Source organism: Boleophthalmus pectinirostris, unplaced genomic scaffold, assembly GCF_026225935.1.
Source record: "Boleophthalmus pectinirostris isolate CB_2022bp ecotype Guang Dong unplaced genomic scaffold, ASM2622593v1 HiC_scaffold_1, whole genome shotgun sequence".
Taxonomy (NCBI): Eukaryota; Metazoa; Chordata; class Actinopteri; order Gobiiformes; family Gobiidae; genus Boleophthalmus; species Boleophthalmus pectinirostris.
Genome location: NW_026570970.1, coordinates 26,614,342 through 26,639,870, shown reverse-complemented (window position 1 = coordinate 26,639,870; position 25,529 = coordinate 26,614,342). Strand labels below are relative to the sequence as shown.

At 38.2% G+C, this 25,529-nt stretch overlaps 1 protein-coding gene across 2 annotated transcripts in view; it reads right to left on the bottom strand.

Moving 5' to 3' along the window:
* stxbp5l (syntaxin binding protein 5L) overlaps positions 1–25,529 on the bottom strand; it is a 195,434-nt gene that overhangs the window by 67,243 nt on the left and 102,662 nt on the right. For both annotated transcript variants that reach the window (XM_055150169.1, XM_020920397.2), the window contains exons 3-5: positions 22,360–22,441; positions 9,084–9,184; positions 3,421–3,555 (exon numbers count right to left, since the gene is read on the bottom strand). In XM_055150169.1, coding sequence (XP_055006144.1) covers positions 3,421–3,555; positions 9,084–9,184; positions 22,360–22,441 — 318 coding nt within the window. The remainder of the gene's footprint in view (positions 1–3,420; positions 3,556–9,083; positions 9,185–22,359; positions 22,442–25,529) is intronic.

Below are 25,529 nucleotides of genomic sequence, written 5' to 3'. Positions count from 1 at the left end.
GTGTCTTGTGAATGATGTGTTTTGCTTTTTCCAATTTGAGTGGTACTTTGGATTACTGAACAAGTAGGGAGTGTACGGAAAGCTCCTCACATACTAACAAAATTTTAAAAGAGTTATCAATGCACTCTGCTGGAATGGACAAAATGTCAAAATACAAACAAGTCCGTATCTATGTACCTACTGTTGATCAGATCAAAGCTAATGTAGCACAGGATTGATCAAGTTACAAGTACAACAATCTCTGAGAGGCACCTGAGTGTGAATAGTTCTGAAAGGTTTCTTCAAATAACAAGACTTTAAAGGATCCCTATGGCATGGATCTTAAAATAATGTTTAAAAAAGCTGTCCTGAAAGAGTAAGAAACTTGTGTAAAGTTGAAGACTTGAAGAAGAATGAACAGTCCAAGTGTTGATTTATGGTCATGGTTCAATCCTCTTACAGACCTCGATTTGACCATTTTTAGCTGGTACTCAGTGTGAGAAGAGGTTTATTTCTGGGTAAAATTGCATACATCTGCCAAACTGTAATATAATTAGATTTTGGTGAATGCAGTCTGGGACAGTAGCTCAGGCTGGTTCCCAATGTACTGAAGTCTATTTTAAAACAAAGGGAACAGTGTTTCTCAAACTATGGTACATATGCCACTGGTAGTGGATTGCGGGGGGCTCTGCAGTTTGAGAATTTGTTTTATAATTTATCATTATTTATGTTTTTTGTGCATGACCTGTTTAGAAAATCACTGGAAAGAACATATTTGTTATAGTCAGATAAAAACAATAAAACTGTCAATGGTCAAACACCACATTCATGCTATAATAAGGGCAGGAGAGTTTGTCTACCAATCAAAGGTCAGTGGTTCAAACTCTAAAAAGTTTTTCACACAAAAACGTCGAAGTCTCCAGTGTAAATCACAGCTGATGTGTCACCTCCACAGTTTTCATGATTGGCACACGCCCGCCCACACAGAGCTGGTGTTGTGACTCTTGGCCATAGTTTGGGCTGTCAGGAGGCAACAAGATGGTGCGCTTCGACAGTGACTGTGAGTGACACTGCGCCGAGGCACTTGTCATTGTAACACTATGGCAAACACATGTGGGCGGCAAGAGCCAGGCAAACAAACAAGCAACAGGCTAAGCGGTCTGTTACTGTGGTAAAGCATGCATTAAGCTGTCTGTCTAAAGAGCATATGTCAAGTACAGGGCATCTCCACAAAGTGCACAGCAATGTCTTGTAATGACCATGGTCCACCAGAGAAGTGATCTACTGTTACACTGTGATGCAGCAATATGTGTACTTTAAACTTAAATGTTTGTATTTTAGCATAAAGGGTTTTTAATATTAATACTTCATTTCAGTAAGTAAGTAGCTACAGTATTTTAGATGCATTTCTTATAAATTCTTGATTAATTTCAATTTCAAATGGGAGCTATGACTGCAGAGATAAGATAATCCACAAGGAGGAAATTACAATGTTGCAATGCAAAGTTCAAGAAGAGCAGGAGATTAGAAAGCATGCAGTCAAAATCAATATACATAACTCAAGGCTCAAGGCAAGACTAACTTTTTTGGAGATTGTCCTAAAACTGTCCCAAACCCAAGAGATTTCCTTCTGCCAATATAATTAAGTGTGTTTATTATTATTATTATTATTAATATCAATATTGTTTTAATAATTTCCATTGCATTTCTGCAAAATCGTGTACTACTTGTATTTGTATTATAATTTCTTAAACATTTTAATAAGTTGTGGCCTTTTTTACTCTACTAACTTGCCCTATAGACCCTTGGTAAGAAGTGTTTGATTTGTCTGGGATTGCAGGAGTGGCACTGTTTTTGTTTGTTTGTTTGTTTGCTTTATTAATGCATTGTTTTTCTGTGACATAGATAGGTTTAATGCAGCTGGAACGTAACAGCTTAGCTCTCTGTTAGCAGCGCTACATGTTACTAGCTCCTGGCCATATTTAATGACAAGAAAAGCCCCTGTGAATTCGGTTCTCTGCGTGGATACAGTGTGGACTGGGTTTAGAGCGGTTTTATAGCATTTTGCACTAAAGCTGCTTTTCATATGAGTAGTCTGCAGAGGACTCAGATCAAGTTTTGAAAGAAGATAATGGAGCTGTGCAACTCGCACTGTCGTGCTTGAGCATCTTTTCCTAAAAACAGAAAAGTGAATCAAATAAAGCTTTCCATAAGTCCAGGGTAAATAAATATTCCAGAGGGCCGCTAATAAGAACAGTGAACAGCTCTAGAGCAGAGAATGGACAGGGCACAGGCACGCAGATGCAGCAGCAGCCTGTCATGTGTGTCCCTCTGCTCTGGAGAAGAGGGAGGGACAGAGATGGGCTGACAGTCACAGGCAGAAGTGTGCCGCTCTCATTAACACCGTGCTATAGTCATATTTGCTCTGCGGCAGCTTAAAGCTCTTTAAAATGACAATAATAATGTATGATAAATGTGCTGATGCAGCGTGTCTTTCCAACACCTGCGTGATAACACTGTAACAGGAAGGCTGGGGGCTGTGTCCATCCCAAGACTGAAAAGCTCTGATCGTCCACAGCTCAGCTTTTACTGTCCCCGGAATGATGGGACAGTGTTACTCTGGAGCCCTGCATAACCATTAAAGATAGACATAAAATCTAGCACAACTGTGCCAGTAGAGGAAAGCTATAAGGCTACAAAACTAGTGTTTACAATAAGTGGCTATGATAAAGGTTAGGTACAGTGAAGTATATGGACAAGAATAAAAGTAACTTAAGTGTATAATACTGTTATGTGCTGATTACTCTATTATACTGTTATGAGATCATTTTGAAACCTTGTTATTACTTGTAACTGGTGGAAGTTTTCATAATTTCCTGCCAACATAATAATTTAAACCTAATTGAGCTGGAAAACAATTATTTCCAATTGTGATAGCGAAGTATGATGTATGAAGATAGTTTCTGTTCAGGGTGCCCACTGTAAACAACATCAGGGTCATTAACATCTGAGAGAAGACAGAAATATTGATAAATGACCGCATGCATTTCAGAACATGTTTAAAGAGGTCTAAATTACAGTACAACAAGACTGCTGAATAAAAAGACAGACATGACAGGACATAGACAGGATATTTTTTCTTTGCACAGGACATTCTATTATCTAAATTGCCACCTTTGTGATTTGATAATTGTGCCAACTGAAATTGCAGTTTTGATTAGCCTGTGTTATGTTGTACAGTGGTTACTAATAAATATGATCATGATTCATTGTCACATTCTAGGATCAGAAAAACACAACTATTAGAGTCAGTATGACGTATTTTTCACATTTATGAAAAAAACACATATATCTCCTATAGAGTTATATAGAGGAATCTTGACCCTAAAACATACAGGTTATATGAGTTACAGTTGAGTTGCTGTAATGGGAGGGACTTACAGCTCGATGGCCTTGTTCCACATGATGACATATCCAGACAAAATGAAGGACTCGATGTTGACGATGTGAGTGTTCCCGCGCTCCGTCCCCACGTATAGCCATTTACTCTGAAAGGGAAGGTGGCAAAATGTGATCCTGGAGAGCAGAGAGACACACAGAGAGAAAGAACAGGTTAGAACATCATATGTACATTTACATTTAGTGTGCAATGCTAAAGGCCTAAAGATACACGATAAATGCCTTTAAACCTACAGTAAGAATGCATGTTTTCAAAATTGAAGTTATGGCAGATAGAAAAATGTGGAAGATCGCAGGCAAAGCAGTCATATCACCGTAGAGACAAGTACACAGAGCAACAGAAAAGTTACAGGGCATCTCTAATAGCTTGGTGAATGTTATTGTAACATGCTATAACCTGATAATGAGCCTTATAGAGTCAATAAACAGGTTTAACATTTCAGGTTTGATTTCAGGCTTTTGATTTTGGCTTGTGATGCTTTTACTCTCACAAGCCAATTGGTCCAGTTAGATTTTGACATTAATATATTTAAATTTTTTACTTTGTACTGATGCAATTAAGTCTTTGAAATGTTTTTATCATCTTAAAGTGAAAAACATAGATGGCTTCTAACCTTTGAAAACAGGACGCAAAGTAGGTCAAGTTCAGTGTAATCAGACGAGCCCCCCTCTGTTGTCTGACCTGTATTTCACCTTGTAAACATCCAAGATTTCATAATGCATTTATGTTTCATGTACATTTGACATCCTACAGATCGTTGTTGTATGTTTGATGTTGCATGTAGCCAATGGACATATACTCCAGCCACAGAGATATGCCCTACTTGAACTGTGTATCTCTTTTTGAAGTGTGTCAAGCACGTTTGAGCATTCGTTAATCACTTATTTTCAAGACGCAATATTGCCAATCAATCCCCGTTTTAACTGGCATACACCTACTGATCTTTAATTTTATTTTCTTAATCAATGGTACATGTTGGATTCAGCAGCATTATATAGTCAGTTTGGTTTTCTAACACAGAAGTCAGTGAACTTGTTTCTTTTATGATGTTGTTTTAGATTATTAATTTTCAGCCCAAATAGCTAGCCTTGGTTGAGGTCTATAAAGTATAAAGGTTTGGATCCATTTGAGTTTCAGTTTTAAATAGTTAATAATGACAGAACTGTGGTTTTAAAAGTAAAGAGCAAGACACTAAAAAGCCTCCAGAAAAGAATACCCTGAAATGAGCTCTTAAATAAACACAGGTAATGTCAAACTAAGTCATGGATGAAAATCAAATAGAGAAGGATTAGTGGATTAGTGGAAGGTCATTTGGGTAAGTACAGTTCAAGGGGACAGTAAAGAATTGACTCCAGACAGGCGGACCAGGCTGCAGTTAAGGCCATCATTGGGAGTCCCAGAGAAGATCGAGCATACGTAAGTGTACTGTGAGCTGCCAGCCTACGCAAGCTTCTGTGGAGCTAATAGCAGTAATGAAGTAAACAGATGTAGGCATTAATTGAATTGGTGGCGTCGTTCCGCAGACCTCACCATCTGCAAAAGTGATTCAAGTAATCTAAGATGTTCACTCAACTGCAATATAAATGTATAATTAATGTTTCTTGAAATGTTGGTATTAGGGATGGGCATGATTAATCGATTAATCGATAATTGATCATTAAGAATTTCATCGATTACGTTCATTTTAATCGACAAATCGAATGTAGGTTGCTGTGCGTAGCGTGACCAAACAGGGGTCCGTACTTGTGTCTCTCTGCACTCAGAAGGAGCGAGACACAAACAGTCGGTCAGTCTGCAGCGTACCGAAGCACAAATGTGCATTTAACGATGACTTATACAAGAAATTCCACGCTTTCCGTTGCGTTCGGGAAAAGTGTGAGTCCATGTGCACAGTGTACAAAGCAGCACATATGTTTCTGTGTCCAGTGGGAAAAAGCTTTACCAGGTGAGAGTCGCGCAATGTCGATGACGAGTCCCCACCTCCCTCCCCCCGTACGGTGTCCTGGTTTTGACAAACGCAAATATGTTCACACTAACCTGTATTCCACTGAATCATGTCTTTTAATCTGACAGAAGTTGACCGCATCAGCGCACAAGAGCTGAATTTTTATCTTCGCTGAGTTTATGCAAATTAGCGATGCGGTTTTAAGTTTCGTTTCTGTGAGAGTTGCGCAAAACTGAATTAAACACATTATAATAAATGGGCTGATGTGGCTCTAGAGTCGTTACGGTTTATATGTCGTAAAGTTGAATTTATTTATGCAGATTAGTAATGCAGATAGTAATAATAATGATGATCATTTTAATATAAAAACGTTAATGATTAATCGATAATCGATCGTTAATTCTTCCGACGATCGATTAAGAAAATTTCATCGAATGCCCATCCCTAGTTGGTATGCTAGTTATTCAGTGTTTAGATACATTTGGCCATAAACTATTCAGGCAGCCCAGCACAGTTGCCCTGGGACACAATGATGGAAGTGTAGCTGTCAATCAATGAAGGCACTAACAAAGAAGATTGGAAGCACATGAATGAGCAGTATGAATGCCAGAAGTGGAATTTGAACCTTCAACCTCTGCGTTTGCAGGCAAACACAAATCTATGAAATGAGCAGTAATGAACTCACATACGTACATCCTTTGTCATTAATGTAAACGACAATATTGATCTAAATTACCTCATAGTAGAAATTTTTTTTAAATTATAATTTACGGATTTTAAATCACAATACTGTTCTGAAACAGCTTAATAAAAGAAACAAGTTTACTGACTTCTGCTTTAGAAAACTGCGGTGCCCAATGGCAGCAGACGTGTTCGTAAACTTCATCACAACAAAGATTCGGTATCTCATATGCATAGTTGCAGATCACACTAACGAACAGCACTTTGTATCAAAATGAATCCACAGACTCCTAAGCGCATAACAGATTAAGGAATTAAAATTGGAGAAGAAAGTAAAAACTTTGGGGAATAAATGTTGAGAGGGTAGAGAGGGTAGAACTATAACATGGTTAAGACTTTTACATTAAAAACTGAAAAGTTGATTTTGCATAATATGTCTGCTTTAAAATGAATAAAAAGGAGTTTTAAATTTCAAACCAGTCAGCTGTTTTTCTGTTCAAAACTGTTGCACTGACCCTCTGCTGTTGACCCTCTTTTTTATAGTGACAGTGGCAGATTTTCAATGCCATGTAATTGTGCATATAATTACAGATAACAAACTTTCTGCTTCCTTCCTTTTGTTATCAGTATTGTTGATGTGCACGGCAACTGGTGTACCTAATTCTGTGGCCAGTAGAGTCTTTTACAGCTCAGAACCACACATTGAGTCATTGCATTTGAGAGTGGGCACTAAACTGGCCATTGTTTTATGTTGCATTATGTTTGATGGGTTTTGACAGTCGACTGACAGTCAGGGGCGGCACACGCGAGATGCCCACAATTATCACTAAACAATTGGCTTCTTGTAGCTGTGATTCATCCCCTGTTCACGGGGGAATTTGGGCGGTGTGAGGGCGTTAATTGTTCCAGGTTCAACCCATAGACACTGAGCTAACTGACAAGTTGCTGCCCAGCCCCAGACGCGTGATTCATGATGGCCTTTTTCACTCCTTTTATCCTTATGTGATTCACCGTTTGGTCCTATGCTTTTGCCTCCCACGACAGGTGCAGAGAGAGGGGGACTAAACCTCCATCCACCTGTTAGCTACACGCTGTGGAGGCTGAAATAGCTACAAATGCTTTAGAGCGATATAAGAGGGTTTGGTTGGTGTGTGGTAGAAATAAAAACTTTAAAGCCCCAAAATAATGTTGATTTTGATATCAGGCAGCCAGCCAAAAAAGTTGAAATCTGTGGGGCATTGATTTGAAAGATACAGGTAATAACACATTTGGTAGATTTGGTCTTGCTAGCTGAAAGTTGGAAGACTTTGGGAGTCCGTTTGGGAGTACAGTTCATTTAAAATTCTTGTAGAATAAGTAGTGCAATTTCCCATATATGTAGCTGTAAACATTTAAATCCAAGTCCATTTCACTGGGCTTGTAACTGACAAAATAGCTGATTTTGGCTTATAGGGTGGACTCAAATTACTGATATAAAAGGGGGTAGTCCCCAACATGTGGACCAAATGTAAAAACAAGCATAAAAAATGATATGAAGAAATAATAATTTAGACAGATGTTTAGACTGTTAAATGACATCGGCTTAGAGTAAAGACAGTTTGCTAATAACCTATGACGGTAAGCTCTTTAACAAATGTTTTGTAAACTAAACTGGCGGCGGTACTCTGCATAGCCTATTCTTTTGGTTCTTTCTCAGGTTAGGGCACTGAAATAAGTCACAAGAAACTTAGCAGCCACTTAATGTCACACAAAGCAGTGAACTGGCCATTAAAAGTTTTGCCTATAAGGACAAAAGAAGGGCTTTGGTGCTCTACAACGACTAATGGTTTAAATCCTGTCCAAGTTTCATAAAACTAAACTCTTAACAACGTGTGGTACAATGTGGTAACTAATGCTTCATGGTCATTATCCTGTAAGGCTGTCGCATTACCAAGAGCCCCTGGATTCTAAATGTCTTTAGGAGGATATGTATGGGTCTCCAATGACAAAGCACAAGTGAAAAGTGAATCAGTGACTCAGCAGAGGTCTATAATATAAATGATAACATTGAGTACTTTTCTAAATGGCTTTTACAATAGCTTTAAAAACAGGAGCTGCACTAAATAAATAGCAGAGTGAAATACTTAGCAGTAGTTAGCATATATGGTGAGTCATACAAGTTACTTATTCAGCCCTCCGCATAGTAGAAAAACAAAAATTCCCTTCTAGCACAAAGAAAATCAAATCAAAAATGCAAACTGATCCCACAACAAACTGGTTTGTTTTTCACTTTTATAAAGAGTGAGATAAAATCATCAGAGAATATGAAATTGGCTGCTTTATGAGCTTTCAAAAGAAGCTAGTTTATGTAACATCATATTCAGTGGCAAAGCAAGTCATTTCAGCAAATGTCCTTGTCCATGACTCTAAAGCGAGGAAGAAAAACATCTTTGACAAAATGAGTTCATCCTTTCATTTGTGGTTCAACAAGAAGCTGCTAGATGTAAAACCGTCATCTGTGAACTCCAGAAAGGTCAACACTGACTATTTTCAATATACAGTATTACTTATAAGAAATTGTGCAGTACAGAGTTACAAAGTGGGAGATAATGAAATATAACACATATATGTACAAATGCCATTTGCATTTCAGCAGAGCAAATTTTGTAGCACAGACAAGGCTAATTATTAGACTAGTGACTAACAACTTCTTGGTAATATTTATCTACGTTGCAGTACATCAACTTTGTGTCATGTTAAATCAGTCATTGCAGCCTATATTTTACAGCTCTGATAAAAAAAAAAATTATGTTAATGTCTAACCCTGCATAAAATGCATCTGGCAAAGTGTGGGAAATACCAAGCTAAATGGTCATGTAGCATAAACAAACCACATGGCAACATGCTAACCAATTAAGGTGTGCTAACCACATGCTAACTGCTAATTACGTATCTAATGGTGTTTCCACCACCTGCTTTCAGTTCAAATCCAATGAAAATGTATAGTTTGCTCCTCATTATGTCCATCACATCTCTTACCTTTCTCTGTTGAACTTGAGTGAGTGCAGGACAGCAGGCCTCCTCTGGCGCAGGTTCCACAAGTGCAGTGTATCGTCTGCACAGGCTGTGACCAGCGCCCCCTGTAGGACAAAAAGGACAACACCTTATTAACGCTTAAAAAGAAAGACCAAAGAGCACAGGTCTGCTGTATTCTTTGTAAAATGTCTCACAGTCTAAAATTAAGTAAAAAGAGAAACTATTCAACATTTTTGTGCTGCAATTATTTTTAAAACACATTTAACAAGATCACAATTATTGCCATGATGAACAAAAATAAAGTTAAATTATTACTGTACTGTAGGCCTAGGTCACAATGTGGATTTTTTTTGTTTTGTTTTCTCTTTCTTGCCTCAAGTGGAGGAGTTCAAGTATCTTGGGGTCTTGTTCACGAGTGAGAGGAGGAGCATGATATTGACAGGCAGATTGGTGCAGCGTCTGCAGTGATGTGGTCACTGTATCAGACCGTTGTGGTGAAGAGGGACCTGAGCCAAAAGGCGAAGCTCTTGATTTACCGGATTTATGTTCTTACCCTCACCTATAGCCATGAGCTCTGGGTAATGACTGAAAGGACAAGATTGCAGATACAAGCGGTCAAAATGAGTTAGAGATAGGGTGAGGAGGAGATGGGAGGAGCTCGAAGTAGAGCCGCTGCTCCTCCACTCTGAGAGGTGCCAGGTGAGGTGGCTAGGGTATCTGTTCCGAATGCCTTCTGGGCGCCTCCCTCGGGAGATGTTCCGGGCATGTCCCAACGGACAGAGGCCCCAGGGAAGACCCAGGACAAACTGGAGGAGCTGGAGGAAGTGTCTGGGCTGAAGGAGGTCTGGGAGTCCCTGCTTAGACTGCTGCCCCTGTGACTCTGCCCCGGATAAGCGGAAGAAAATGGATGGATGGATGTTTTTTGTTTAACCAGGATAGTCCTGCTGAGACTAAGACTAAGGCCCCACAGGGGACCCTATGGGCTCTATTCACACTTACTTGGGCTCTGTTGGTGGCAGTAACTAAAATCTGCGAAAATGGCCATGTTTTCTTCATCTAGATGTCATTGTATTCTTTCTTTTTTCCTTTTATAAATTGCCTATTAATTTGTATATTAACATTTGTCTAACTTAATAAAAAAAATATGTCATTATGGGGTTCTGTTATGTTTGGCAGTTACAATCAGCTCCCTGTATGTGACACTGAAGATGTGATTATGTTTCCAGACATCTTCTGTGTGAAGTGTGAATGGGACCTATTGTACATGTTTTTAGTAGTAGGGGAAACTGCAGCACCAGAGAAAACCTACACAGGCACAGGGAGATCATGCAAACTCTACACAGAAAGGCCTCACGCAGAAACGTCCTGCACCACCCCAGAATCGAAAACAGGACTTTGTTGCTGTGAGGCAAGAGTGCTACCTGCTTTGCCACCATGCCCCTTTCTTTATTGATTACCTATATTTATTATGACCTTTGTCTTGGTAACTTGATTTCATAATTTTTCACAGATTTTATTATGACATCTACAATTTACTAAAAAATATAAGATAAATAAACAGATTTACTTTGACATTCAAAAAATAAGGCATATGTATAATCAGTCATGACAAAAACACAGCCTACACAGTTGGTATAGTCTTGGTTGTGAGGAAGCTTGCATTAAAAGAATTTTCTCAAATGACTGGAGCTCCATGGCCGTGCTCCTCCGTGTGGAAGATGGTAATTACAGCGGTGTTCCCTATGCGCCTGTGCTACCCGGGCGGCACTGAGAGGAGCACGGCCCGGGGGAGAATTAGCTTTAGATTACAAACTTAATCATGGGATTAAAGACTGAACGCTGGATGGGAAGATGAAAACATTGCATCCCGTTGATTTTGTATTTGCCAAATTCTCCCTCGCTCCATCTGCACTGTGATTCTTCAAGGTGCAAAAGAAGCAATAAGTAAGTCACATGGGAAAAATTAACTTAAAGATGCTGTAGCTGATTTTTACATCTTAAAAATGTGAAAAAATAACTACTTGATATTAAATATTTTTAAGCTAAATATAAACGCATTCCTAGCATCCTAGTTACTCTGCAATGAGTTTATAAGCAACTTCGTAAAATCAAAGGCCAGAGTTTTGACATCAGTAAAGCTAAAAACAACTAGCATGAGAACAATACACATGACTCTGTGACACAGCAGTCTCATTTTGATGCTAAGAGTTTTTTACAATATACATGTGCTATTGCAATACATTCTTTATCAATTACATGGAAAAATAAACACATTCAAATGAAATATTGAGGCAGAAACAAAAGCTGAAAGTAAAAAAACAAAACCTGATTATAATGTCTGGTTATAATGTCTGGTTATATCCTTTATATGTGACTCATTCTTTTTTATTTGACTGCATTAATAATGTAAATGACAGTCCACAATGCCTCAAGCTGTTTATGTCTCTCTTAGAAACATGACAGCTACACCACTCACTTTGTATTGTGAGGAATGGCTGGCCACTTGTAAAACAAATATATCATTTCAAAACAGGAAATAAAATAATGGCACACTCAATCAAGTTACTGGCTGGTGGCTATATGGCTGGAACAGAATGAAACACACTTGAGTTATAATCATATTTTATTGGTCAAAATGAGAAATTATTTAGGTAATATAACGCCCTCTGCAAGCCAAATAATATCTTATCTCTATGGGATCCGCTCTGTAGCCCTGTAGCTTCGACCTCCACTACTAACATGTTATGAAATGCTTGTGAGTACTTTTAACATGCAGTTTACATTTCACTCTCTCAAAATGGTTGCCATATTCAGTTTTGTATTCTAATTACATAAATTCCACGATGAATCAAACTGTGACCAAGTCTTTAACACATGTAATATAGATAATGTCCTTAGCAATTAAAAATAAAAATTTTTCTTGCACAAAATGTTTGCTGCTAACCCAATTACATTTCACTCTCTCAAATGTTAAGATTCCTGGAAGTGTTTAATATGTGCACTGTACTGGATCTAATTGGATTTTCAATATATAGAAAAATACATTAATTTCTCAGAAGTTGTTAGGCCCTGTTGGCTTTTTATGAATCTCTGTGCTTCTGGAGCTGTGTGACAGATGTTGTAATTTGACAGAATATAAAACGTCTCATTTGACTCTTCAGCCCATTCACATTCATCTCATCCTGAGGTGTACTGATGTAACTGTCTGACAGGGCCCTGACGCTGGCCCCATTTGCATGTCCGCACGTGTTTGGAATCTGACTTGCATTGGGATGACACCAAAACAGCACATAGGTATAGAGATTATAGAGCAGGGGTGTGAACTTTTAGACATGTTATAATGCTGTTACCTCTTCAAAAACATACCTGGAATTGTGTTTTGTTTCATTCACACGTTTGAGTAACAATTTTTTTTATTAGTTCGTGTACATCTCCAAAGACCAAAATGCTCTGTTCCACCTTGTGATGTCATGTAGTGGTAATTTCCAAGTAAATAGCTACTTTTTAGTTTAGTAGAGATTGGCAGTTTCACATCTGAAATTATTTAAATGATTCTAGTGAAGGTGTGAGGAGTTTAAAAATGCAGTGGAGAGCGTAAAATAGCCTAAATATGCAGGATTTATGTGTTAAACATGTGTGAATGAAACAAAACACAAGTCCAGGTATGTTTTTGATGAGGAAATATTATAGTAGAGATCAGAAAACAGTCTAATACAGGGCCTCTAACATAATATGGCCTCTCTTATGTTTTATAATCTACCGCTCTGTCCCTGCATTATTCTCTGTAAATATAATGCTAATTAGCCTGGTAAACAACAAATATGAGTATAAAGACATATTAAAATGTTTATTTTAACTAGATTTAGGGGCTGTATGCATTTTGCACTGTTATTACCAACCCCACCCCCTTCCACCATTTAGGGAGGTTGAGGTTGACAGAGAGTATTTGCCATAGGAATCTGATCTATTAAGTCTGATCACTGGATTTCCTCAAGCGTGAAGCAAAGGTGGCAGATTAATTATTAAACATGAGAACTATGCAATTAACTTTTATGATACTTTTTTCATATACATTCAAGAACGTTAATTATAATTATGGAAATGAACTAACTGACTATTATCTGGATGAGATTGGATATCATATGTTTATCCTTAAAATGTACTGTGCATCGTCTTTAGGTTTAGTCAGTCTTAATGTCACTGGATTAATTTAAACATAATTACAAAACTAATTTACAAATGTGCCAATTCAAATTTGCTGCTGGTAAAATGGTTGCAATCTTCAGCTTTGTATTCTAATCAGGCCTATAATTAATAAGATGGACCAAACTATGACCATGCTATTAATATACATTTGTTTTCATAGCAGATATTGGTAACAATTTTCTTGGCCATTATTTTTGTAGCTAACTGCCAATCTCCATTCAGTTGGAGCACTCACCACACATGCATATGCGCACAGTGAAATAACAGTGAAATATATGTAGTGAAGGAGGAGCGGCAGCTAATAAAGAAATCAGGACAGGTAGACGCAGTGAGTGCCAAGAACGCAATCTCATTCTGGTGTAATTATCTGAATACGTCTGGATGCCAGAGACAGCCTGAGTGCACTGAAGTCGGGTACAGAAGTGACACAAGCCAACTCACATTCAATGAAAATGTAGGCTTCAAAGCAATGAATAAAAATCTGAAGGATTTAAGGTGCACAATGTGACGCGGTTGTCTCCATAGAGATTAGAGATGCTATTGCTTTGCCAAGGGTGTTCCGCACTATGGCATTACACATACACATACACACCCCCATACACATATACATACACATACACAACCAGTTATTGCAGCTGTTTTTAGTGTTCAAACACACAATCTGCATTCTTACTTTGAGAAGAATTGCCTCTCCACAGAACTGACCTGTATTGGATTTGGCCTGATGCTGTCAAGTGTTTGGTTTAATGAAGATAAATATGTTTAATGACATACTATGGTGTACGCTTCTACAGGAAAGTTAAATAGTGCACCTTTAAGTAGTGTATAATCACTTAATAAAAAACTATGTGATATAGGAATTTAAAAGTCAAAATACAGTTTTAGTTTTAAGGACAACTATAGTATACTATTGAAAATGGCTATTTTAGCACAGACTATATGTCAGTGTACAATGCATGACTTAGGTCACAAAGGATAAGAAAACCAATGTACTAATTCAGGTTTTTAATTCAGGTTTTTAATCATTTGAGTAGACAGAAGAGACTGTATAAAATTTGATTGATTCATTTTAGCATTAAGCAATGAGTAACTTGTTTACTTAGTATAAAATAAAATCAAGCAAATGGCCATGTTGGCTGGGTATGATGACATTATTTTAGAGCAACAATGGACAAAAGAGATTTCTAGTAACAAAATCCTAAGTCACAATCTCTCTTCAACCAATTACCCCAGAGTTGCAGCACTGGAGCCATCCTTTCCTCGTCAGTGTCATTGTGAGATAATTAGGCCCCTCTGATGGGGTTATTCCAGGTCGGGTCAAAGGTTAATAAGCTGTGACTGGTTTTCGGTTTGGCTTTCCACCTATTAAATGCTCCCAGCCCCAGTCATCCATATGCACTTCCCCAAACAAGATTACCACAAATGGGCCTACGTAAGGCTTGACAAAAACAAATTACTCAACATACCAGCTTTATTACTTTTTCCCTCCAAACTGATCATTTAAGGCAAATGCATGTGTTATTATGTCCCCGACTCCTTTGTTATTGTGGGTGAAAGTGCTGCTTGTTAAAATATGAGGTGGTGAAACAATTTAAAACACACCTCATTAAAAAAGCCATGCTGATACCATTGTCATTACTATACCCATGTTATACCTCAGCACTCCTGCAATTGATTGGTACATAATAGTCTCAAACACTCATTCATTAAAACTACATCAATAATAATGAATCCTAAATTCCTTCTCATTTAGTGTGTGGTTTTAAACAGGTTTTTCAGGGGTGATAAAGCCAAAATTTTTCTTAATTTGTTTTCTCAAACTATCATGATTCTGTACAATTCTAGTTTTGAACCTCCAGTAAAATGGCATTTTTATATCGCATATATTGGTAACAAATTCTGAAGTGCGTTAAATATGTACGATAAATTATAATATTGCAACTAATTTATACCAGTAACATAACAACCCAAGATACAGAGCACATATAAACCCATAATAAAGCACATATAAATCCACAATATTGTTAAAAAATCATGAGCTGCAATATCGCCAAATGAAACACTTTAGTTTACATCTGAAATGACATGGAAATAATTAATTAAAACGGACCCGAGTCAAATTTTATCTTATCGCCAAAAAAATATACAAAAATTGCCCAGTAATGCAAAGAAAAAGGACACGTGATAACTGAACCCCCAAAAATATTGTTCCGGCTTTTTAAAAATTTAACACTAAGTACAAGTTGTACTGTACAAGTACGAGTATATATGACCAAATTACCCATAAAGATACTGTATTGTTGGTGTCATGTATCTTATCTCTGGAGGAGGTGAAGCTAGAAAATTAAAGATGTACTGTGTAACTTTTCTGGTGGAAGATATGTCTTCAGCTTGCCTAAATGATATGTTACGCTTAGCTTAGAAAATTCTATAGTATGATATTAAAGTATCTTGCATTTAAATATTTATTGATGTTTTTAGTGCTAAAAACGACATCTTAAAACATGTCTTATTTTGTATCAGAATCTGTGTATAATTCCTTCATTTGTTTTTCAAAATAAAACCAATAAAAAGAAAACAAACAAACAAAAAAAAATATTTTCTTCATTATTTGTCTTTTTTTAACAAGTTGTTTTTTCAGTTTTAAATTTTGTGTTTAAATGAATAATGGAAAAAAAGTTTCTGTGACTTAAACTGCAATGCCACATACAGACTGAACCAGAACTGAACCACGACTAAAACAGGACTGAACCAGGAGTGTAGGAACGGTCCCAGAGGTGCGCCCGCATAGACTGTCGGGCGATCAGGACTAAGGCTGCGTTCAGACTGCAGCCTGAAGTGACCCAAATCCGATTTTTTGGCTTCTATGTGACCTGTATCCGATCTTTTAATGACAGTCTGAACGGCACAGATCCGAATTTTTCAAATGCGACCCAGGCCACTTGGATATGTGGTCCTGAATCCGATACATATCCGATCTTTTAACATGCGACTTCAGTCTGAACGGCCAAAGCGCATCCATCCGACCTACACGTCATTAACAAGCGATAAACGTCACTATTCTGCACTGAAGCAGGCGGAAACCGGAACTGTAAAATCACCAGGTGCTCAATGCTCGCGACCATATTTGGACAACTTCAGAGCACGCTTGCTGCGGTTGACGCATGAGGTTGATGTCATCGTGTCCTCCAGTACGCACGCAGGACACTTTTGGGCCGTTTACCGTTCACACTGAAGTCACAGACAAGTCGCATTTAATTGGCAATGTGAACGACCTTGCAAAAACTTCGGATTTCACAAAAAAATCGGAATTGAGCATTAAGCCCTGCAGTCTGAACGTAGCCTAAGAGATCGGTTTAATCCTATTTTAGTCCTGGTGTAGTCCTGGTTCAGTCCTAGTTCAATCCTAGTTTAGACCTGGTTTAATCCTGTTTTAGTACTGGTCCGGTCCTGGGATAAGTCCTGGGATGAGTCCTGGGATGAGTCCCGTTTCAGTCCGTATGTGGCATCTCAGTTTAAATCACGGAAACGGGAAATGGCCGTTGTCCGTTTTTTCCATTATTCATTTAAACACAAAATCGAAAACTGAAAAAAATCATTATCCATTTTTTTCATTTTGGGTTTGGAGACAAGATAACAGTTGATTTTTCATTTTCTTATTTTTGGTTTTATATTGAAAAATGAATGACACATGAATTGATGGGCGCACCTCTCCATAAATCTGACCTGTAACTTTGCTGATATACCTGCTTGTCTCCTCAGAGAAATTTAATGCCATACTGTGGAAGATTCCAGGCTAAAAAATAAAATCTCCATGCAGTCAAACAGGTGGTCTGCAAGAATAGTTACATAGTGCAGCTTTAACGATAACTGTGTAATCCCTTTACAGTATTAATATTATGTATGCCAGGATGCTTGGATTTGACACTTCTTACAAAATGAAGTACAACAAGACATTTCTGATTCACTATAATGCTAAAAATATGAACTGTCTTTATTATATTTGTATACTTTTCTGGATTAATTGTTTATAATCAAACCATTTTATAAGAGCACAGTGCCTTTGCTCTTCATTTTGCTAGTTCTACAAAACCTCATTTGACATCTTGGCACTCAGCTGCCTCTCTGCCTCTTTAAAACCTATTCAAAATAATGAGTTCAAAAACAGGCAAACAAACATGTTAATTAGCTGATTCATATCCTCCATAGACAGAGAAAGTGCCCTGTCTGTGTGAAAAAGCATAAATTATAAAGAGAGGTGCTGTAATCAGTTCAAATCATGAGATACAAGAACTTCAGTAATTTTTAACCTGGAATGTTCCACAGTACCAATCTTCTTTTGCAATTAACAAAATCTCTACCCAGCCTCCTCTGATTATAAAAATAAATAAATAAAAATAACAAAATTTCTTCACAGCTGGCGTATGGAGAGGGTTCCCTGAGGACACTTGATGCTATCTTTAACAGGTTTAAGGCAGAAGTGACCTGGCCTATGGGGTTATACGTCTAACAGGAGAAAGTCATTACAGAGGAGCGCATGTCAAAAGCTGTGCTGCATATGCAATACCCCCATTAGCACTGTCCAACAGCCCACACGCTGAAGCCCACAGAGGACATGGACTACCGCACTGCCATTAGTCACTATGTAAATCCAGAGGAGGTTCAGTCCCTGTCAGGTCGCTCAACATAAGAGAGACAGAGCTGTGTACAGGCGTCAGTGTCGAAATGGACAAACCGCTCTCTCCATAATATGTTAAAAGCATTATGTTACCTTTTTATATTAAATTAAAGGTCAGATGGATCTTGAAACTATATGTATTGAGTTCAGTGTTTGGAAATGTTAGACTATTCATCTTGATTTGCTTTTCGAATACAGCGTGGAAAAATGTGCAATAGTTTTATAGGGTTTAGTGAATAATATTACCTCTACTGAAATTCACAAAATAAGGCGATGGTCATTCAAAATTGCTTATCTGCCACTGTCCTTGTGTGGTAATATGGAAATGTAACACAATATGGCATTAAACTTCCATCTATAACAGTGGTCCCCAGCGTTCTTTTGCGTCATGGACTGGTTTTATATCAGGCAATATTGGGGGATATGTGGGGGTGGGGGGAGGGGGAGGCACGATGCGCGGTCTGGTGGCATGGTTAAGTCCTGGCTAAATCCTGTTTTAGACCTGTTTTAGTCCTGGTTTTAGTCCTGTATTAGTCCTGGTTTTAGACCTGTTTTAGACCTGTTTAGACCTGTTTTAGACCCTGTTTTAGACCCTGTTTTAGACCCTGTTTTAGACCCTGTTTTAGACCTGTTTTAGACCCTGTTTTAGACCTGTTTTTAGACCTGTTTATACCTGTTTTAGACCCTGTTTTAGACCTGTTTTAGACAATTTTAGACCTGTTTTAGACCCTGTTTAGACCTGTTTTAGACCTGTTTTAGTCCTGGTTTAGACCTGTTTTAGACCTGTTTTTAGACTTGTTTTAGACCTGTTTTAATCCTAGTTTAGACCTGGTTTAGTCCTGGTTTTGTCCTGGTTTAGTTCTGGTTTAGTGGTGCAGTCCACGCGGAGTGCAGGAGGGGGATGGTCAGCGCACCATTCGGGAGGGCGGACGGTCCGCACGTCGTACAGAAGGGTGGATGGTCTGCACGATATATGGGAGGGGGACAGTCCGTGCTGTGTAGGGGAGGGGTGGAGACGGTCGGACAGTTCACACGGCTTATGGGAAAGGGGTGTTCACGCTTTTGCGGCCCGATACTAAACAACCCACGGCCTGGGGGTTGGGGACCCCTGATCTATAAAATTTTGTGCATTCCATATACTTTTATTGCTCAAAAATACCACAAAAAACATACATTCGTACAGTGAGCAGACTTGCCACTCCACAGATCTGACCTTTTTTAACCTGGTAGCTTCACCAGTGTCTCTCCATGGAAATTGGTCAGTTTAATTCCAAGTTGTAGAATATTCAAGACAAAGTAATGACACCTCTTTGGGGACAAGCTGTAGGCAGACTGTCCACCATAAAAGTTACATAATGAGCCTTTAATATTATGCATAAAATAGACATAAAAATTGTGCTGCCACTATTGATCCTCAAATCTCTTACAGAACACCTGCTTGAGCTGTCCACCTCATCAGTGAGAGGCCGACAAGAGCCGAGGGGGCGGGCTCAAGAGCACAAGAGCAGTGGGCACGGCGAGACGAGAGGTACATGATTAAAGCACATTCAAGATGGAGGGACGGAGTTTTATTTTAATGAGTACAGGTGCTTACAGGCTTTCAAGGGCTAAAGTTGAGCAAATATATTCAATGATCTGGCCTGATGTAATGTATACACGCAGGTAAAGTTAACTTAGAATGTTTGTCTCTTCATCATGGTTAGTCGTATAAAGAAGCAAGTGGACTTTTTGTTGTGTTGCTGTGTTAGGATGACCTCTGTTGTCCTATCCAATAGATGGGAACTCTAGTTTGATGCATGTATAAGGCGGCTATGAAAGTCATTTTGCTGGTGTCCACAGAAACAGCTTTGCCAGAAATGTTCCTCAATACTGCAATAAATGTATCTCAATGAAAAGTAGGTGTTGCCAACAGGTCAAGTTACAAGTAAGATCTATGGAGGAATTAGAGAATGTTTGTTTTCCAAAGTATTTTTGAGCAATGGAAACACTCATAATGAGATCAGTTTGATGTCATAATGTGGAACATTCAAGTATAGCAAGAACATCACCATGACAAGTTTTGGACTCCCATACCAAGAAAGTTTATATAAGGCTAACAGAGGAGGAATAAATAACTGGATAAGTGATGAAACTATGAATCATGATGCACTTTTAGTCAAATTAAATTAAATGCAATTGCCCACAGTAGAACTAGATTAACATCAGTCTATAATTCAGATCTTAGTCATTTTAAGTAGTGTAAAGAAATTGCATTACATATGTCCAATGCTGACTATTATGTTAAAACATCTATACTTATATATATTTCAGGCAAGAGTTCTCCTTAGTGACTCTAAGGAAGGTATTATTATAAAGTATTATTATTGTTGGGATTTAGCTTTTTTCGGGATAATATTTTCACGGACTAGTGGCATATGCGAGAAGACGCAGCTTGCAAGACATACGAGAGGAGACGCAGCCCATGCAGCATGGTTTAGTCCTGGTTAAATCATGTTTTAGTCCTGGTTTTGTCCTGATTGTAGATCTGGTGTAGATCTGGGTTAGACCTGTTTTTAGTTTTGGTTTGGTTCTGGTTTAGTCCTGGTTTTAGTTCTGGTTTAAAGGCACGGGAAACAGGGGAGGAGGCGCAGTCCATGCGGCGTATGGGACCAGTACTGAGGCCACGAAAGCGTGAACCCCCCCGTTCACGCTTTCGTGGCCTCAGTACTGGTCCATGGCCCAGAGGCTGGGGACCCGTGCTCCATAATGAATACAGTGTAGTTCGGGCGGCAGTGCAGTTCGGGCGGCAGTAGCTCAGTTGGTAGAGCATTTGCCCACTGATCTAAAGGTTGGCGGTTTGAATCCAGCTCTCAACATAAACATCACAGGTTGAGCGGTCAGATCCACTGACCCACAGGTTGGCTGGTGTGATTCCAGCTCCCACAGATGAATGCTGTCATTGTGTCCTTGGGCAAGACACTTCACCCACCTTGCCCACAGTGTCTGCGTACACTGGTGTGTGAATGTGTGTGTGAATGGGTGAGTGGTTCCTTGCTGTAAAGCGCTTTGAGTGCCTTGAAGGTGGAAAAGCGCTATAGAAAAATGTGACCATTTAGTTCAGTGTTCTGTTTATTTGACTTATTTATGTTTCATTGCAAGCCTCCCAAGTTGAATGTATTGGTAGAGTAAAAGTTACTCTATGAAACTTTTTATGGTGGAGGATGCGCCATTGATTTATCTCCACTGTCTCCAAGGAGATTTTACTGATACACGTGGAATGCTATATCATATACAGTATACAGTACAATTAAACTTATCCCTTGCATTTATTTGAGCATACTTGCCTTGCCACAGATCAGACCTGTAACTTGGCCTGGAGGAGATAGATATGTTATTATATCTAAATTTCATACTATGGAACATGTTAGGCAAAGCAGTAATATATCCATGGAATCAAGCAGATGACTGATACAGAGTGCACCTTTTACTTATTAAGAAAAAAAATCTAAATAATGAAAAAAAAGAAACACTAGGCCTCTATCATATGAGTAATAAAAGGATCCATAAGGCACATAATAATAATAATATTTACATATACATAGACCATAGACTGTATAAAGAAGTGGACTAAGGGAGTGTGACGTCACCCATAGCACTCGACTCCACTCTAATGAAGCTTACAGAGGCAAGCGGTTATAGGAGCAAATTTGGGGCCAGGTCCTTATTACCTCCACCAAGGAGGTTATGTTTTTGCCGGCGTTTGTCTGTTTGTTTGTCTGTTTGTTTGTCTGTTAGCAACATAACTTAAAAAGTTATGGACCAATTTTGATGAAATTTTCAGGAGTTGTTGGAAATGTGAAAAGGAAGAACTGATTTCATTTTGGGGGTGATCCGGAAGAAATCCTGGATTCTGGATCACTTTGAAATTTTAGTTAACATTGTGGTAAATGGGGCCAAAAATTTTGTTTCTCAATATTTTGGTTAATTATTGACCAAACCCCATGAAATTTGACTCAGGGATGGACAATGGGATCCTCTTTCATATTCCAAAGGCTGATCCGGATCTGATCCAGAAGACTGATTTTATCGCAATTTATATAAAAAATGGGGGTAGTCCTTGGCGGAGGTCTGTGCTCTCTGAGTGCTTTTCTAGTTAGGAATATGAAATTTCCTAATAAAAAAAGTGAAAGTGATCATTGTTTTAAGACCAAAATGACGAGGCTCACTGCAGCAGTTACAAAGAGAGGGGTGATAGATTTCAATGTAAAATCAATTGGAAACTGAGTTGAAGGAGCCAGAAGTGCCACCATGAAGACTTTCTATTTGGAACAAGGATGCTAGTGGGCTGGCTGTGTCCATTTATATATACAGTCTATGACAAAGACAAACTAAAAATGACATATTAAAAACACTTACTTCATTGATGAGAAACTGCAGTTGTAGCACAGCTGCTCCACTCTCATGTTGGCAATAGCAGTCAACTCCGGGTCGCCCCAGTCTGGTGTCGCAGAGTCAAGGAAGTATAAGAACAATTCCATAGACACATCAAACTCACAGAAACCAGTTACCCAACATTTGTGTCTGGCCACATGCTGGTTCAGTATCTCAAAATATGCAATACAATTTCTATTACAGTGTTGTTAGGACTAGATTTAACAAGCTAGTAGATTTATTGTGCAAAGATGAATTGGAGGCAGAAGAGAGTGCTTGCATTTTGTTGGAAGCAGGTGGAAAACAGCAGGAGGGGGACATGACACAACATGAGCACAAAGCCAATTGGAAGTGGGACAGAAATGCTGATTTGAAACGGCATAAAGCACATTTCTCTATAATATATGCCAAATTCACAGGAATAAAAATACAACACATTTGTAAAAGAAATCATATTCATAGTAATATAAGCCAACTTGAATCACTTAGGAAAAAAACATTGCCTGAATAAAGTTAACACAAAAAAGACTACTATGACAACTGACTATTGGTAAGGATTTAACATCATACATTCCAGACTTTGGTGGGACAGGCAATTGTAATATTAATAATTTTACCAGGTACAATTATTTATTATATATTATTATTTGAGTCAAACTATCACTTACAATAATTAAAATTTCTCACACAAACATAAAATTATAATGAAATCCAGTTTTTAAATCTTTGCTTTGAATTGGGGTGGACTGAAAACAATAAAGTAAAAATTATCTATAACTGAGGAGTTTCAAAGCATTTTAATAAAAAAAATTAATCTGTAGTGGTACCAGACTGATATAAAAATACTTGCTGTAGTATTACTTAGTATCAGATCAACAGCTAGAATTGCCTATCATCAACACATACATTATTTGTTATACCAGAAGAAGTAATTAGTCTCCAATACTGTATATTTCCACTAATTTTGTAATTGCACATTTTCATTTGACAGTGGACCAGACCCTGCTTCGTAGTTACAGTATGTCTGTGTGTTTGTCTGTATCATGGTCACTGGTTAACCTGTATTTTGTGCCTGGGGTTCACACTTTGCATCAGTGCCTGCTCACTTCACCATTCACCCTGCTCAGGGCAATGTGAACATGGAGCGTTTTGTATTCATACAACTGTCTGACAATATAGAAACAGTCATGTGTGTCAGGGGGATACAAAGAGAATGTTCAGCTCCAATGGAAACCAATATAAGGGCCATGAAGGGTGTAACTGAAACTGAACTGTTATTTATTTCCATCCAAAAACATATTTATTTGTCTAATAGAAAGATAAACTCTATTGCATAGGAAGTCAAACATGTACACAGCAAACACAGCATTAGGAATCACTGAATGTCCTAAGCTTACAAACAAAGTCAATATTTGTGGTCATTTTATTTACATTGTTTTTCAGCTAAAATATCTGGAGAGTTCACAGTATAGTATATGAACTTCATCACTGACCCATTTGGTGATGTTCTTCATGTGTTAAAAACAGATTGGCCTATCAATTTCTATTTTTTTAATTTATTTTTCTCTGACAATTAATTCAAACTATAAACACATATTGATTAAGAATTTATCCCCAAGAAACTGCTCACTGCAGTGACTCATTCGTCCAGGAGTGGGCCATGGTGGAAAAGGTTTTCAAAAGTAGCTATTATCAGCTGGAAAAGCACAATGAAACCTTGGTGGTTTGAAAGAGGGGTAAAGGAGGCTGTGTGAAAGATATTTGAGGCCAGCCCTAAACAGACACGGAAGCTCTCTCACACCTGGGAGAGGGTTGCACCAAGGATGCCTCGGGTCATCCTCTACATCTAATGGGGAGTCAGTCACAAACACAAGCCCTGATGAAGCTACCTGGTTGGTAATAAAAGACTGACTTCAAAAGGTAAGACAGTCCATTTGCTTTAGTTTAACTTGTTGATAAACCCCCTTTTGTGTGTATGTGTGTGCGTGTGTGTGTGTTTGTGTGTCATCATTACCTTACTCAAAGTTTCATTTTTGATTGATTATAGCAGGAAGTCAATGAACATGTTTCTATTATGAAGCCATTTTAGATAAATACAGTTAAATACAGTTTACAGTTAATTAAATGTAAAATAATGATGTGCATATTTTATAGTTTAACACTAAACACTAAAACACACAAGTACCTTAGTATGCGTATGTACTGTACTGCACAACTTATTGCTCATTAAAACAGATGAAACTCTACATTCATTTTGCAATTACAGTTTTTTCTTTGCATTTGAACTATGCATCAGTGAAAAGTAAATCAGTTAAGCCTGAAAGACCTTCTCCAACTTTTCCTGGGCTCCTTACAAACTGTCCTATTGTCCAGTCTGTAGCTGGGTTGGTACATTCCCCTCTTCTCCTTATTGTGCTTATTTCTGGAGGGTGTGTCCATGTACTCTCCCCTCCACTGGTCCTACACTTTCCGCTCTTTTTGAGAACTTGGAAGGGGCCATTGTGAACACCTGAGTTAACAGCCGTTTGTTTAGCAGCACTGTGGTTAGCACCTTGTTACAGTGGTGTACAGGTGGGCTGGATCCGGACCACGCTCTCTTGGGCTTCCTGGATGTTGACTGTAATGACCAACTTCTGTTGTTTAGTTTGAACTGGCACTGGCACTGCATTTATTGAACTTAAATAAGGTGAACATAAAGTAAAACTAAAATGAAAGTTTTTGTAGCAGAGTCATCATATTATAGTGAGTCTATAATACAGGCCTATAATAAAAAAGTGATATAATAAAAAAAAGTGTTATTTTGAAGCATTAATTTATAGACCACCCTAGAGAGTGGCTGTTGGTGTTCTCAGCCTTTATAAATGGCTTTGTACTTCTCTATCTGATGTAGTAATACAGATATCCTACATAGAGTGCAGATGATGGCAGCTGTGCATCATGTTGTGAAATATGAAGAATAGATAACTTCTGTTTGAGAGTCACAAAAGCGGCCAAGCCTCCAAAGACAAATTTTGCTTAGAGCATCCTGAAGGCGTTGAATCCTGTTCTTTGTCATCAAAATATTTCTGATAATGTATTTGAATTATTGACTATTATTGATTTCCTAACAGAAACACAGACTAAACTAAAACATGTTTTTCAATTTAACAATGTGT